The 16,043-nt window shown below is 49.7% G+C and overlaps 1 protein-coding gene across 5 annotated transcripts in view; it reads right to left on the bottom strand.

Moving 5' to 3' along the window:
* FERMT2 (FERM domain containing kindlin 2) overlaps positions 1-15,570 on the bottom strand; it is a 50,568-nt gene extending 34,998 nt beyond the window's left edge. For 3 of the 5 annotated variants that reach the window (XM_039705899.1, XM_039705900.1, XM_039705902.1), the window contains exons 1-2: positions 15,447-15,570; positions 14,216-14,384 (exon numbers count right to left, since the gene is read on the bottom strand). In XM_039705899.1, the coding sequence (XP_039561833.1) occupies positions 14,216-14,384; positions 15,447-15,509 (232 nt within the window). In that variant the 5' untranslated portion in view covers positions 15,510-15,570. The remainder of the gene's footprint in view (positions 1-14,215; positions 14,385-15,446) is intronic. The other 2 variants (XR_005627158.1, XM_039705898.1) reach the window with 1 other exon arrangement.
* Positions 15,571-16,043: the final 473 nt, after the last annotated feature.

Here is a 16,043-nt window from a genome sequence, read left to right as displayed (position 1 = left end):
TCTAGAATCCAAGCAGCAATAAGTGTGAATTGAGATGCACACAGGGTGTGCTTTAATTCTGGGCTGGCTGTCACACACAGAGCCACAAACACAATTCCAGCAGCAAGGCTGAATCTGGGTGAAGGGCTAAGAAAATCAAGGCAGCCCTGCCTGGCAGCCTGTTTATCCCATTTATCCCATGTGGGAAATGCATTTGTAAAAATTTTTTGAAGTTTGGTAGGAGACTCACATAATATATATTTGCATGTAACCTTTGAGATAAGAAATGTTGATTTAGAAATGTTATGGAATAGGATAGAGATTGTTGAGAGAGAAATGGAACTAGTGGAACTAATAAGTTTTAATGGGTGGTTTTGTAAATAAGATTAGGTATTTTGGAGAAACAGAATTATGAAAGATGTATTGTAGTAGGACTTATGAGGGGTAATTTTAGATGATTGGCTTTAAGGCATTTACAGCATGGTATGGTAAAAGCTGATAGGCCAAGAAACACTTGAAATGTATTGTAATTAGGAAAGAGTTGGCTTCTGATTGTGATGGTGTGAATTATAATATGTGTATTGTCTCACCCTTCACATGAGCCTGAAAATAGAATAAAAGTTCTAAAACACCTCTCAGCTGCCCCATCTCTGGGTCAGAAAAGGACATAATCCAACAATCCCATTTATCCAGGACTTGGCTGCTCCCAAACACTCTCCCTCTGCCAATCCATGGTTTTTTGAAGTCCCTTTCCTGCTGCAGCAGCTATTGAAGCTCCTTCCTGCAGGAGCTCAGCTGTCACTTGGCAGCTTCTCCAGGCCAGCTTAGGACTCACAAGCAGTGGGATACAAGTCTCCAGCACTGTGTAAACACTGTATTTTCCTTGTTATTTTGGGATATCCCCTGCTGCAGATGGGCTCTCCTTCCATGCACTGCTCAGCACTGATATGACTGAATAAATCTCTTTTTCCCCCTTCCCAGTGCATGGTTAAATCCCAATGGATTTGGAAGGCAGAGGTGGCTCCCACCTCTGGGAGAGGCTTTCCTGGGAATCACCAGATTCCCTTTCACACCCACATTTAGGATTAAATCCACAGGGCAGCCAAGAGCCTGCAAATGCCTCCATCACCTTAACACTGGGGGTTAGTAAAAAATAATTAAAAAGCTCCTGCATAAGCTTGAGGAGAAATTCTGAAAGCCTGCCTGGGTTGGATCGTGGATTTTTGGAGGATTTTTGGAAACAGAGGATTTGCAGCTGATGCTGTTTTCCCTGGAATTCTCTCCACTTCAGAGAGGCAGCAGAAGCAGCTGTAGCAGAGGCTGCAGCTCATTCCTTAATTAAAATGAAGGCTTTTAGAGCAATGGATTCAAGTCTTCAGCATTCCCAAAGGAACAGGTCAAGAGGACCATCCCCCTCTGGAGCAAAAGATGCCAGAGCCAAAGCCCAAAACACTGGGGGGGTTTTCCACAGGAGCAGGATGAGCTCCACAGCTTTTCTTGGCTCTTTCCCGGGGTGGGTTTAATCAGGATTATCCCAGCTCTGGTCTAAGCACACTTAGGAAAAAAAATGCCTTTCCATTATCTCAAATTTATCAATATAAAAATAATTAAAAAACCAAATATATAATATATATATAGAGAGATAGATACACACACACACATATATATTACATATATATGCATATATATTATTATATATACATATATATTTTATATATAAAAATATATATATAAGATACATTATGCATATAAACATACACATAAACATTTACCCCATATATATATATGCATATATAAAATAGAGATAAAACTGAATTATATGCATATATAATTATAACACACAAAAATGCATATAAAATATATCCACATATATACATATATATATATATATGGATTTTTTCCATATATTTTATATATATCTATATATATCTATATCTATATATATCTATATCTATATATATCTATATCTATATATATCTATATCTATATATATCTATATCTATATATATCTATATCTATATATATATATATATATATGGATTTTTTCCATATATTTTATATATATATCTATATATATCTATATATATATATCTATATATATATATATGTATCTCCAATGCAGGGACTGAAACCAACTCACAAGCCAAGCATTTCCTCTTGCAAAAAGACATTTTTGTATTTGATAATCTACACAAAACCAACCCCAACTTTTCCACCTTTTCACTGAGTTTGGTGCAGATGGGCTGAAACTCCTCAATGGTTTTTATAAGAAAATTAAAATAAAAGTGCTCTCTCTTCTTTTTTTTGATGATTTTTGTATTTTAAAATTAATATGCACTTCATACTGAATTGAAAAAATACAGATGTGGACAAAAAGCACTGAGTGTAGGCAGCTGATTAAAGCACTTTTAAACACAAATTCCTGCTGATAACACCTTAATCCAGCCCTCCCAGCTCCAAGGGGCTCTCCAAACCCCAGGCTGGGTGTTGGCTGCATCCACACCCCTCTTGGGAAGCTGGAGGAGGAGAAAAAGTGTTTGAAAGGAAAAAAGAAATCCAGCAATAAACAGCTGGGAGTGCCCTGGGTGAGCTCAGGGATGGGGGATTCCCTCTCCTGCTCCCTGGGGATGTAATCCATACCCACTGAAATCCATAGCCATGGAAAACAAGGCAGAAGTATTTAAAAACGTGGGAAGGAGAGAAATTTAAGGCTGAAAGTGAAAAAAGAGGAAAAAACCACCACAACCAACCACCCAAATTCCTTGCACAGAACCTCGTGTGGTTGCTCTGGTGGGTTTTTCTTTTCTCTGTGTCCAGGAGAGGGGAAGGCACAGCCTCAGAGCACTAAAAAATCAGGGAAGAGCGCAAATATTCCTAAAACATCCAGAAATACTAAAAAAAAGAGGCTTATTTGGTGCAGGGAGCAGTACAGCAGTGATGGGGAAGGGCGAGGATAAAGAAGAGGAAAGGAGGAAGAAGGGGAAAAGAAGGGAAGAGAAAGGGAAGGGGAAGGGGAAAGGGGAGGAGAGGATCAACTCCTGGCCCTGGACACCCCAATAGCCCTAAAGACAGTTACCGAAGGTCCCAAAGATCCTGAAGATTTGTCTTAAAGTATATACATACATTTATATTGGTTATGTGTTTATTTTATATATATTTATAAAGTGTAACAGTCATGTATCTGTGTAGCTGAACCCACTGCTCCCTCCCTCCAACCTCCTCACTGCTCCCAGTGACCTCTGGAAACTCAGATTCCTTTAAACATGCCAAAGCCACTTCTTCCAGGATAATTATGGAGCAAAAAAAAAAAAAAAAATTTAAAAACAGAGCTATTTTCATTTATCACGAGTCCAGCAGAAATGCTGATGTGTTTGCTGGGTGACACAGTCACTGTCCTGGGGCAAAAGCTGTAATTTAGGAAAATACAAGTCTGGAGTGCATTGGAGAAGAGTCCCCTCCATCCCCCAACGGGGATTTAATTGCAGAGCAAAGTTCAAAATGGAACAAAAATCCCTCCAGCCTCTGGTCACAACACTTGAAAAATTATACTTCGAAATGGGGAGATAAACAGCCCATAAAATTATCATCAGACTGATGTAATAAAGCTGCAGCCAGGACAAGCTGATGCCCCCAGAGCTAATGGGACTTGAGAGGGGTTTTAATCACATTTCCCACATGGATTTGACACATGCAATGGAAAACAGCAGCCACCACCTGTGGAAGGGATTTCATCCATGGATAACACAGAATGGCACCTGAAATTCTCCTGGATCTGCCACCATGGGCAGCTCTCACCACTGTTTCCATGGAATCCCTGGATGGTTTGGGTGGGAAGGGGCAGTGAAGCTCATCCAGTTCCACATAGGCAGGGAGGGACACCTTCCATTATCTTCCACCCTTTCCAACGTGGCCTTGGACACTTCCAGGGGCAGCCACAGCTTCTCTGGCACACCTCTGCCAGACCCACAGAAAAGAATTCCCAGTTCCCAATCTCCCACCCATCCCTGCCCTCTGGCAGTGGAGCCATTCCCTGGCTCCTGTCCCTCCATGCCTTGTCCCCAGTCCCTCTGCAGCTCTCCTGGAGCCCCTTCAGGCCCTGCCAGGGGTCTGAGCTCTCCCTGGAGCCTTCTCCTCTCCAGGTGAGCACCCCCAGCTCTCCCAGCCTGGCTCCAGCCTTGGAGCATCTCCTCTGGATTTGCTCCAGCAGCTCCATGTCCTTCCTACAAAGATCTCAAATCTGGATGCATCAAATCCACAGCACAAGCAACAAGACACCTGCAGCCTCCTCCTGCCTTGTGTTTGCAACAGGAATGAGCTGGGACTAAAAATCTCCTCTCTCCAAAACCATTCCCCCTTGTCCTATCACTGCCTGCCCCTGCAAAAATTTCATCCTACTTCATTTTCAGGAAAACGAATGTCCAGGAGAAGATCCACACCCACCCACGGAGGTGCCCAAAAAAGGGTGGACCTGTGCTGGAATTTCAGTCTGAGAAGAATATTTCTTGCATGAAAAAATACTTTGACTTAATAAAGTAAAAAACATGGACAAAAGGAGCCTTGTTCCCAACTCTGTGATTCCAAGAGCACGACCCAGCTCAGGGGACCTCCCCCTTATCCCGGCGTGCCAGGGCACACGCTCACGGCAAAGCCCTGACGTCAAAGCTGCCATGTAGGGGCACAGAGTGATTCAAGAGCAAGGAAAAAAGGAGGAGGGAGGGAAAAAAAAAAGCCCAGTGGAGGAGACTGAGCCCATTGGGATGCAATGCTGCATGTGGATGTTCCATGTGTCTGTCCTTGCTCAGGGAAATTACGGAGTGTCTGCTGCTGAGGGAACGCGCTCAGGCGCTGCTGGAAAGAGAAGTGGGATTTTGTTGGCTTTTATTGGGATTCTAAGTGAGCTCTGCAATGGAAAGTCCGTGTCTTGATGAGGCAGGGGTGGTAATGGGAGTCCTGAAGAGCTGATACATCAGCCCCAACTATCCCAAAAGGCTGCTCCTGGCAGTGCAGGGTTCAAGATGCTCAGCCCGTGGTCTGCAGGGAGAAGAGCAAATCCTAACAAGCCTGAAAGCCACTGACTGTTTTTCTAAAGTAAACTCGAGGAAGGAAGCTCTTTCCAGTGTTAATAGGATTGCTCAATTAGCTTATTTGAAAGTTTATTAACTTGGATTGTATCTCATTCCACTCCCCTGCCATGGGCAGGGACACCTCCCTTTATTCCTGGTTGCTCCAAGGCCCATCCAGCCTGGCCTTGAACATTTCCATGGATGTGGCATCACATTTCCTGCAAAATTTTCCCTGCAATTTTTAGCTTTTTGGATATTTGGTAGCTTTATGTTCCAATTAAATGTTTGCAGAGCCATACCAAATCCTGTCTAAACCCATGAGCAGGGAGAGAAATTTTCCAGAGATGCTGAACCCAGCTGGAATATTGGGAAACTCTCCAGAGGTCACCTCAACTCCCCAACATCCCAGCACCGATGGGCTCAGGAAGGTCTTTGCCAGTGCTGTGCAGAATTCCTTTAAATCCTTGCACCAGCAACCCAGAGAAATATGGATTACTCATTTTTCTATGGCACAGAAAAAAGGAAAGCAAGGGTGGATTAGCGTTTATTGTAATTGGATTTTTTCTGAAACAGGATCTTCACAACCTGATTTTGCCAATTGCTCCCCCACATTGATCAAGCAGACTTCCAGAGGAGGCTTTCACTGGCTGCTCCTGCCTCCATGGAATGATGAGGAATGGCAGAAAATTTGATTAAGGAACGTGGTTTCCATTATTCTCCAGCACAAAATAGAAAGCATTGGGAGGGAAAAAAAGGAAGGAAGGAGAGGAAGGAGAGGAAGGAAAGAGGAAAGACACTTCTCCAGGGATCGTGCTCCCCTTCCCTGTCCAAAAAGGACAAGTGTCCCAGGGTGACAGCAGCCTGCAGTCCTGACTCATCCCCAAGGAATGTGCAAGCCAGAGGAGCTGGTGCTGCCAAAAGGACATCACACCCAGCAAGGGAGCCAGAGGATGTGTACTGGGAGGGATGAAGCACCAGCAGAGAAAGGAGAATGATGGGCAACCTGAATTCCCAACCCTGAATTCCCAACCTCTTACCAGGCAATTCTCCAAGTGCTTTAGTGATGGCTAATCCCTGGTTAAAGCTCAGATCCCTGCAAAGTGACATTTGGAGCCCCGAGGATACCTCAGGCAGCCTCACCCCACTCCATCACTGTAAGTGTTGGTCCTTCTCTTACAGATCCATGTGGGATCATGGTTGGAAGAACAGGGCACTGGCACAGGTGCCCAGAGAAGCTGTGGCTGCCCCTGGATCCCTGGAGTGTCCCAGGCCAGGCTGGACAGGGTTTGGAGCAAGCTGGGGTAGTGCAAAGTGTCCATGCCCACAGCAGGGGTGGAATGAAATGCTCCCTTCCAACCCAAACCATTCCATGATTTCTTCTTGGTTCTGCCTGTTCACCAAAGCTCATAAATGAACACAAAACACTTTTAAAGGGCTTTAACACCCCCAGCCTTGAGCCTGGATCTGCCTCACCCATCACAGGCCCAAGCCCTGGCACTAAAGCCCTGGGGCAGGACATGAGGGATGGGGACAATTCCTGCTGCAGAAGCTCTGGAGCTGGACAAAGCTCTGTGCAGCATCAGCCAGGATGGGAAGCTGAGCAATTGCCTTTTTCCAGTCAATTTCAAATGAAATTTGACTTTCTAACTGAATTGGAGTTTCAGCAATTAACCCTTCCCAAAGTACATGTATTCCTGCAGGGAGCAGGGGAAGAGAAAGAAAACAACCACCAGCCAAGCAAGGGTAATGGGCTGGGAAGAGATTTAAAATCCACTGGCAAGATGGATTTTTTGGGTGCTGTCAGGATGTTGTGCAAGCTAAAAATCAGCTGAGGTTGTGAAGGGGAATGTTTCTGCAGGTGCTGATGGCGCTGGTTTTTTTATATGCATCCCCTCCCAGAGCTGTTCTCAACCTGTAGGCCAAATTCAGCTACATTTTATCAAAAAGTGGAGGCGTCCCAAGATCCCAGCTGGTCTGGAAGAGGGGGATCAATGCTGGCACAGGGCCATGCCATGTACCCAGCTCTCCCCGCTGAGGTTCACATCTGAATGGCCACAGAGTGGGAGCTGCATCCTCGCTGGGAAATGGGTGAATGACAGAAAAACCAAGATCAGTTCTCCAGAAATAAAAAATCAATCAATAAAAAAGCTTTCCTCTGGTTTTCTGAGCACTCCCAACAGTTCTACCTGGTAGAAGCTTCAGCCTGGATGAGAGCAGTGTGTCAAAAGCAAACCTGGGCAAGAAAACTAAATTACAGCAACCCTGCTAAAATTCCATCCCACAGGAATTTGGGGGTCTCAGCACTTTTCCAAATTGCACATCATAAACCCCTGAAAGCCACTGGAACATGCAGAACTGAATCCTGCCAGCTGAGTTTTGCTCAGTTTTGTTTCTCTGCCCCTTTCTAAGCAATCTGTTAATTCACATTTCAGAATGAGAATGAAGAAATGCAGCTTCCCCAAGATGTTTTCACACCACAAGACTTTTCCCCCCAAGCACAGCCAGGGCTGGATGCTGGGCTGAAGTCAGTGAGCTCCACAAGGGCTGTAAATCTGTAAATCTCCCTCCTTCTCCTCATCTGTCAGAAAAACCACCACTAAAAAAACGCCCCCAACACCCAAACCAGGAGCTGGCAGTGCTGGTGTCCCTGGTGATGTTGAAACAACTGAAGTTTGCAGTGCAAATAATCCCTCATCTTTCCCAACTCAGTAAACATTCCCCACATACACAATTTCAGGCAGTTATCCACAATCCTTTTCTTTTTCTTTTTTTTTTTTTTTAATCACATCAAAGACCAAGGGTTAAAATCCAGGTGCCTGTTTTGCTGAATCATGGAACCACAGAGTGGTTGAGGTTGAAAGGGACCTTAAAAACCATTTAATTCCACCCCAAGAGACACCTCCCAGTGGACCAGGGTGCTCCAAGCCCAACACGGCCTTGAACATTTCCAGGGATTCTATCCTGAGTACAATTTCTTTGAGTTTTTGTATGGTTTAGACAGACTCAGCAGATGTCTGGGTGAAACACCAGCCCTGATGGAGAGGAAGATGTAAGAAAAAGGGAAAGGAAAACAAAAAAAAAAGGAAGTGTGTGAATGTGATAATTTCTATGATTTTTCAGCTCCCCACACCGACTTCCCCACGTGCCTTATGTCAAATCGAAACCTGAGGGAGCTGGAAGAGGAAACTCCTGATTTGGGCTGGGTGGGAGCAGCAACCCCAACAATTTCCTGTCTGTGGTGTGACAAACCCAGGCTCTGGGATCTGCAGGAGCACCAACACCACCTCCCACCCTGTGCTCCTTCCCCTCCCATTGGGACCTGCGAGCTCAGCCGGGCTCTTTCCAGCCAAATCAGATGGCTCACAATGACAGAATTTAAAAATAAATAAATAAAAATAAAATCCTAATTGTTTTTGCCCCTAAAGAATCATCACCACTCTGAGTAGAAATATTAATTGCTGTGACTGCAGCTCAGAGCTGCCTCGATGTGGCTTTTAGCTGCCCCCACCCTGAATTCCTCTGGTCATTGGCAGCTCAGCTGAATATTCCACTCAGGCTCACAAAGAGGACTTTATCTGAGATCAATCTGAGCCCACCTTGGAGCTTCCTGTAGTCCAAGCTGGATGTAAAGGAATGAGCCAGATCAATGTGCATGGCTGCGGGGGTGTGTTCACAGCAGTGGCATGGTGTCACTTTATGTCACCAAAAATGTGCTGTTTGGAGGGTGAGGATCAGCACAGGCCACATGTGAAGGGATTCATCAAGTGGCAGTATGGAAATTGGAATGGGAGCAGCTCTGCTGGTCTCCTTGAGGATGCTGCTGAAGTGGAAACATCCAGGGGGGTACCAATTCCAGCCCAGAACAGCCCAAAATCCTGCCTGGATCTGGAGCAGGAGGATTTGGTGCTCAGCAGGTGCCAGATCCCCTCTGTGCTCACCACCCCACTGCCAGCTGGGTAGGTTTTGCTGTTTAAAAGCTTGGGAAGAAATTTTCCAGGGAAATCTGGAGTGGAATCAGTGCCTGCCCCAAACACCACCCCCATTTGTAGCATTATTTGGGACAAGGTCTCAGCACCCAGCCCCACAGGGGACACAAACAGATCCCTGAGCACTGAATGGCACTTGGAGTCCTCTCATGGCCATCATGCACTTGGAAAGCAACACTGAGGAGTGACCAGCACTGATTTTGAAGCAAAAAATCCTTCTCATCTCAGGGGGCAACTGAGGGACAGATGGGCAGCTGTGGATGTCCCAAGTGAAGGTGCACAGGTGACATTGTGGGCACAGATTGGGAAACACCCTGAGCTCACACCTGGCACTGAGCAGTGATGCTCAGACACATAATTCTGGGAAGTGTGGCTACAGTCAGAGAATCCCAGAATGATTTGGGTTGGAATGGAACTTAAAATCCATCTCATTCCACCCTCTGCCATGCGCAGGGAAACCTTTCACTATTCCAGGCCGCTCCAAGCCCTGCCCAGCCTGACCTTGGACACTTCCAGAGACAGCCACAGCTTCTCTGGGACACCTCTGCCAGACCCACACAGAAAAGAATTCCCAATTCCCAATCTCCCACCCATCCCTGCCCTCTGGCAGTGGGAGCCATTCCCTGGCTCCTGTCCCTCCATGCCTTGTCCCCAGTCCCTCTGCAGCTCTCCTGGAGCCCCTTCAGGCCCTGCCAGGGGCTCTGAGCTCTCCCTGGAGCCTTCTCCTCTCCAGGGAACATTCCCAGCTCTCCCAGCCTGGCTCCAGCCCTTCGAGCATCTCCTCTGGATTTGCTCCAGCAGCTCAATGTCCTTTCTATGAGGATCCCAGACCTGGATGCAGCATTCCAGCAAGGTCCAAAGCACAAGGAACAAACCACCCACAAGACAAGCCCTGCAGCCTCCTCCTGCCTTGTGTTCTCAACAGGAATGGGCTGGGACAAGGACTCTGCATTTCTCTCCCATAGCCTTAAGCTGTTTCTAAGAGTTCATTCCAGTTGCAAGGCAAAAAATTTCCCCAGCCAGTCTCACGAGGGCCTGGAGTGTTTATAAGCACTGCAAAACCTCAAACACAAACCTGGGCAAATCAATGACGCTGCACTTTGCTGGTGTTTTATTCATAAACCTTTCAGGGGTCCATTAAGGAGAGGAGACTTCACAGGCAGAATAACACTAATATTTAGAATTGATCTTGCAAGGAGTGGAGCTGAAATCCTTGGAAGATAACACAGCAAAGTCTATTTAATGGTGAAGAGAGCCCCTGGGGTGAATCCCAGACACATCTGCAGGCTGAAATCACTTCAAAAAAGAGCTTGAAGTGCTACAGCCAAAACTGCATGGGGCAACTCCTGTGCCAGTCCTCAGGTGACATCCCACCCTCTCCCAGGTGACACACAGGAGATAGTGGAGGAGCTGCCAGAGGGAACAATGGAGGTTAAATCAACAAACCCTTATCCCAGCTTCAATTCACAAAAAAAAAAGACCCCAAGGCTTCAGGAGATGTCATCACTGCCTGCCATTGTCAGCCTGTCTGAGGGCAGAGGGTTTGCTCTGACATTTATCCATGTCAGCTCTCCTGCCCATCCCAGGTCACTAAAACAGGGATTCCACCACGTTACCCATCCTTAACCCCTTCTGGTCCAGAGGACATCTATAATTCCAAATCTTGCTGGGAGTTTTTTTCACCCACTTATCTACTTTCCCCAGGTAAAAGCCCAAAAAGGTGCTCAGTGCTCCCAGCAAACCCTGGGAGCTGGAGTCGCCTGCCACCCACATCCCAGAGAGAAATCCCAGAGAGAAATCCACATTTCCATCACAAAACTTCTATCCACGACTTTCTGAATCTGCTCAGTGCACATTTAGGTCATCTGTCTTAGGCTGTGCCTCTGCCAGACACCATTTGTCCCCCCTGCCCTGTTTCTGTCAGCTATTCCTTTATTCCCATGACCAGACAGAGCATCCCCCATATATCCCACAGAATTCCACAAACTCCACAGAGCTCCTCCCAAGCATGTTTAAAAAAAAAAGCAGGATTTTAAAATTCCATGTGTTTAAAACAGCCTCAAGTTGACAACAACAATAACCTGCGTCCACTTCCTTCCTTCCTCTGCTCCCAGTGATTTTAAACCTCGCTTTATTTTTTTTTTTGTTTGTAAGTCAATAGTGGCAAAATTCCTAAAAAACCCTGAGAGAGCACCAGGAGTTTCCAGTACAGACCCCAGCCCTTACAGAGCAACTAAATGCTGCTGCTCTTAAAACCTCAGCAGTTCTTTGCTTATTTTTCAGGGATGACTTTGCCAAGAACTTGGCACGGCTCAATTAATGGAGTGGCTTAATCCAGCGGGTGATGAATAACAGGGGAGCCAACAGGTCATTGCAATTCACTTGAGTTACCAGAATCCCTATCTGCTGCTTGGGCTTCCTCCAATCCCTGCCTGCATCAGCCACAGATTTTAATTGCCTGTTCCCAAAGAGTCCAACTGCAGCTCTGTGCAGGCAGGAACGGAGTCCATGGGATTTATGGATATCTGCAGCCCTGAACTTAAGGAGGATAAACTTTGCTGGGTTCCTGCTTCATCCCAACAGGATATTTACTGCACTCTTCCTCCTACAAGCATCAATAAATGCTGATGTAAAACAAGATTTTTTTTCCCTTTTCCAAGCTTTCCTTGTTGCTGGGAGGAAGAGAAGGCATTTTTCCTCTCTGTTCACTGATGGTGAAGAGCTCCTACCAGCACCTACAACCACAGTGTGGCTCATCTGCTGCAGATTCTCACTGATGTCCAAAACTTCAATGGAACTCCAAGTGGGCCACAGGAATCTCCTTTCCAAAGCCTGCAGGATTTGTCCCAAAGGATGGAGCAGGCAAACCCCAGCCTAAGGCACTGAGCCACCTTCCTTCCTCCCCCCACAGTGTGAACAGCCCATGGGGGATCCCACAGGGAAACTCAGAACTGCAAGGAAACTTTATGTTTAGGAAATCTCCTTAAAACTCACAGCAGAAAATCTGCTTGGCAGGAGAATAATAATTTTTTTTAACACTGCAAGTTGTCGGTAAGGAATTAAACAGAGGAAAGACAGGGAGGAAAAGGTTAAAAATGCAGGGAAAGGATTTTGATGTGGAAAAATTGCAAAATGAATTGATGCAGAGGCTGGATGAAGGGAGGCATTGAGGAGCAGGGGAGGATGAGGAACGAGCCCCATCCCACCCGACCCCGCTCAGCTGGCAGCAGCTCAAAGAAGAGCCATAAAAATAATGAGAGGGCTGGAAGAGCTGACACGCAGCAAGATTACAAGGAACTAAATACGTATAGCTTGGCTGGGACACGAAAGCCAAGGGGAAAGGGAAGGCAGCAGAGGAGATATCCATGGATGTGACCACGCCGGGAAGGGAGGCACTGGGGCTGAAGCCCCGGGGAGCTCCAGCCCGTCTCCCCACGCCGCTGCGGCCGCCGCATTCCTTCCCTCTCATACAATCCCTAATTTAACAAGTGGAGAAGGATCCGGGCAAACATTTCGGGGGGGATGGATTACGTCAGGAGCTAATTTAGGTCCTGCCGGGCTCTGGCCCCGCGCACATGCCTGGCTTTCCACACACACTGCTTCTCCCTGGAGCTGCTCCGGCATCTCCCGACACGCAGCATCGCTCCTTCACTCACGGGGGGATTCATCACTTCTAGAAAGCTGGTTTGGTTTTTCCCCCACTGAACTTCAGCAAAACTTTCTGCTCCTCCAGAGTTGAAGTAAAAAAACCCCAAAACTAAAGAGAATAAAATCAAGTTTTCGGGGAGTTCGGGCTACCTCCAGCACGAGACCCTTTGATGCGAGCGCTCGCTTCCTCTGGAAACCCAGCGTATTTATATCCATCTCTTCCTTCCTGCGACTCCGAGATAATTAATAAATCAAAACCTAAGCACGGGGGAAGAGATGGGCTTTTTAAAGCCACACGCGGGCTCCGCAGCGGAGCGGGACCTGCAGCTGACAGCTCCGCTACTCCCACAGCCGCAGGCACGCGCGGGGCCTCGCAATTAATATTTTATTTGAGCAATTACAGCCATCAGCCCGGGCTGCACCGCTGAGTAAACACAGGCCAGCCATAAAGAGCCGATAAAAAGACAAGGTGGGGGGGGAGGAGGTTCGGCGGGGCCGGGCTCCCCGCGTTCGGCGGGGCCCGAGGCCCGGCGCTCCCTCACAAGTTCCCTCACAAGTCCCGGACAAACGGGCTCTTTGTCCAGGTGAGCTCCCTCAGCCTCCGCACACCGGCCCCGAGGTCCCCATCGCCCCACTGATCGCCCCACGGGCCCTCGGCAGCGCTTTGCTCGCACGGAACTTCAGGATGGAGTTTTGGTGTAAATTGTGGAGAGCCCCCAAGCAATCCCCACCCCCAAGGCGAAAACGGAGCTGTTTCCTAACTCAGTGTAAAATCCCGGGAGTGCAGCAGCCGGTGGATGGGGCTGAGGCTCCGGGGTGGTGAAGGCTGGCTGGTGGAGGAGATGAGAGGGGGAACCTGGAAAGGTATGGGGGGCTAGGGCATGGTGTGGGGGCCTGGGGGCTCCCTGCTGCTGGGAGCTAAGGCAGAGTACTGGGAATGATTAAAACACAGTACTGGGGCAGGATGCTGGGACTGGGGCAGGGTGCTGGGAGCCTCTCTGGAGCACAGTGCTGGGAGCTAAATCGCAATGCTTGAGCACAGCAACTGGGTGCTCAGGCACTGCACTGGGACAGGATACTGGGAGCTACAGCCCAGTACTGGGAGAGGGTGCTGGGAGACAAAAGTACAGTCGTGGAGCAGGGTGCTGGAGCACTGTACTGGAGCAAGGGTGCTGGGAGCTAAAGCAGGGTACTGGGTCAGGCTACTGGGTCAGGGTGCTGCGAGCTGAAGCAGGTACTGGAGCAGAGTGCTGGGGGCTAAACTGGGGTATTCCAGCACTGCACTGGGCAGGGGGCTGGGAGCTAAAGCACAACACTGGAGTAGAGTACTGGGAGCTGGAGCAAACACTGCAGCACAGTAGTGGGAGCTGGAGCAAACACCGGAGCAGAGTGCTGGGAGCTGGAGCAGAGTGCTGGGGCTAAACTGGGGTGCCCCGGCACTGCACTGGGCAGGGCGCTGGGAGTTCAAGCACAGCACTGCAGCAGGGTGCTGAGCACTGGGAGGATGCCGGGCTGGCCCAGGGGTCCCGGGGCACTCACCGAGCTTCTCGACGAGGCGCAGCATGACGCCGCCGATGTGGATCTCGCCGGTGACCCGCAGGGTAACGTCGCGGCCCAGGTCGGTGACATGGACGCTCAGCTCCCACGTCCCGTCGGCGTAGCAGCCGTCCGGCATGCGGATCCCGTCCAGCGCCATGGCCCCGGCCTCCTGCGCCGCCGGCCGCGCCCGGCACGGAGCGGGAGCGGGATCAGCAGCGGGATGGGCCCGGCTGTGCCCGCTCCGCGCCCCGGGGCAGGGCTGGGGGCGCGGTGGGGCGGGATCGGGGCCGCAGCGCTGCCGCCGCCGCCGCTGCTGAGGGGCCGCCGCGGGAGGAGCAGCGCGGGCGGGCAGAGCGGGAGGCGGAGGGAGGGAACAGAGGGAGAGGGAGGAGGAGGAGGAGGAGGGGGATAATAATTAAAGGAAAAACGCGCCTGTGGCTGCCGGGCCCCTTGGCCTTTTATGGAAGCGAAGGACGGAGTAAGTGGGGGCCGCTCCAACATCCGGGAATCGCCGGGGGGCGGCCCGGCCGGGATGGGTCCGGCCCGGCTCGGGATCGGCCCGGTTCGGCCCGGCCCAGCCCGGCTCGGTTGTGCCCGTTCCGGCGGGGCCCGGCTCAGCACAGCTCGGGTCAGTCCGGCTCAGTTCTGCCTGGCTCATCCCGGTTCGGCTCATCCACGCTGGGCTCTGCCCATCCCGGCTCGGCCCAGTTTATCCCGGCTGGGCTCTGTCCACCCCGGCTTGGCCCGGCTCAGCCCAGCTCGGCTCAGCCCAGCTCGGTTTATCCTGGCTTGGCTCTGTCCACCCCAGCTTGGCCCGGCTCAGTCTGGCTCAGCTCTGCCTGGCTCATCCCGTTTCAGCTCTGCCTGGCTCATCCCCACTGGGTTCTGCCCATCCCGGCTCGGCCCAGTTTATCCCAGCTCGGTTTATCCCGGCTTGGCTCTGCCCAGCCCGGCCCGCCTCCTCCTGGCTCAGCTCATCCCAATTTATCTCACCCCGGCTCAGCTCTGCTCAGCCCTGCCTGGCTCTGCTCGTGGCCGCTGGTCCCAGGGCATCCCGAGGGGGAAATTCGGGAGCCAGCCCGGAGAGCATCCATTAGGGCTGGCGGAACCTCGGCATCCCAAACACGCCTGTGTCCCACAGCAGCCGTGCCCACTCTGCACCCTTTGGGGTGTTTTCTAGCACTTCTCCCAAATTCATAGGAAAAATCATTCCCGTTCGGCAAAACCCTACCTTGGCATAGTAGCCCGTGCCCCCGTTGAGGCTGGGAGATGGGTTGGTTCCCTCCATCCTCATAATCTGTGTGAATGTGGGAAATGGGAACTGTCTTTAAATAAAAGGGTCTGAACCGGCACAAATGGAGGAAAAAAAAATATTATCCGCTTCCTGTAGCTCCTCCACCCAGTGATACACACATCCCGCCGAGCGACCGCGCTTCCTGAAAATCCAACACGCGGAAGGGGCTGTGGTTTGAGGTCCAGCACTCTGGATGTGTCCCGCTCCGCGCCAGGTGATGGGAAGGCACATCCCAGCAAAGCTGTGCCCACCCTGGCAGCCTCGGGGGTGGCTCTGCCAGCCAGGAACACCATTCCCACATTCCCGGTGAATGGCAGTGGGAGCTTCAGGAATCGTGGCATGGTTTGGGTTGGAAGGGACCTTAAAGACCATCTGGTTCCAGCCCCCTGCCATGGGCAGGGACAACTTCCACAAGACCAGGTTGCTTTGGCACCACACAGGCAATGAAACCCCTTAACAGGATGGTAAAATTTTTCTAATTTTCATTGTGATGGAGATATTTATAATAGAATGGAGGCATTTATAAAGGCTGTT

Source organism: Passer montanus, unplaced genomic scaffold (genome assembly GCF_014805655.1).
Source record: "Passer montanus isolate IOZ18808 unplaced genomic scaffold, ASM1480565v1 scaffold189, whole genome shotgun sequence".
Classification (NCBI taxonomy): domain Eukaryota; kingdom Metazoa; phylum Chordata; class Aves; order Passeriformes; family Passeridae; genus Passer; species Passer montanus.
Note: the sequence above shows the minus strand (reverse complement) of the source record. Positions and strands in the feature narration are given on the sequence as shown.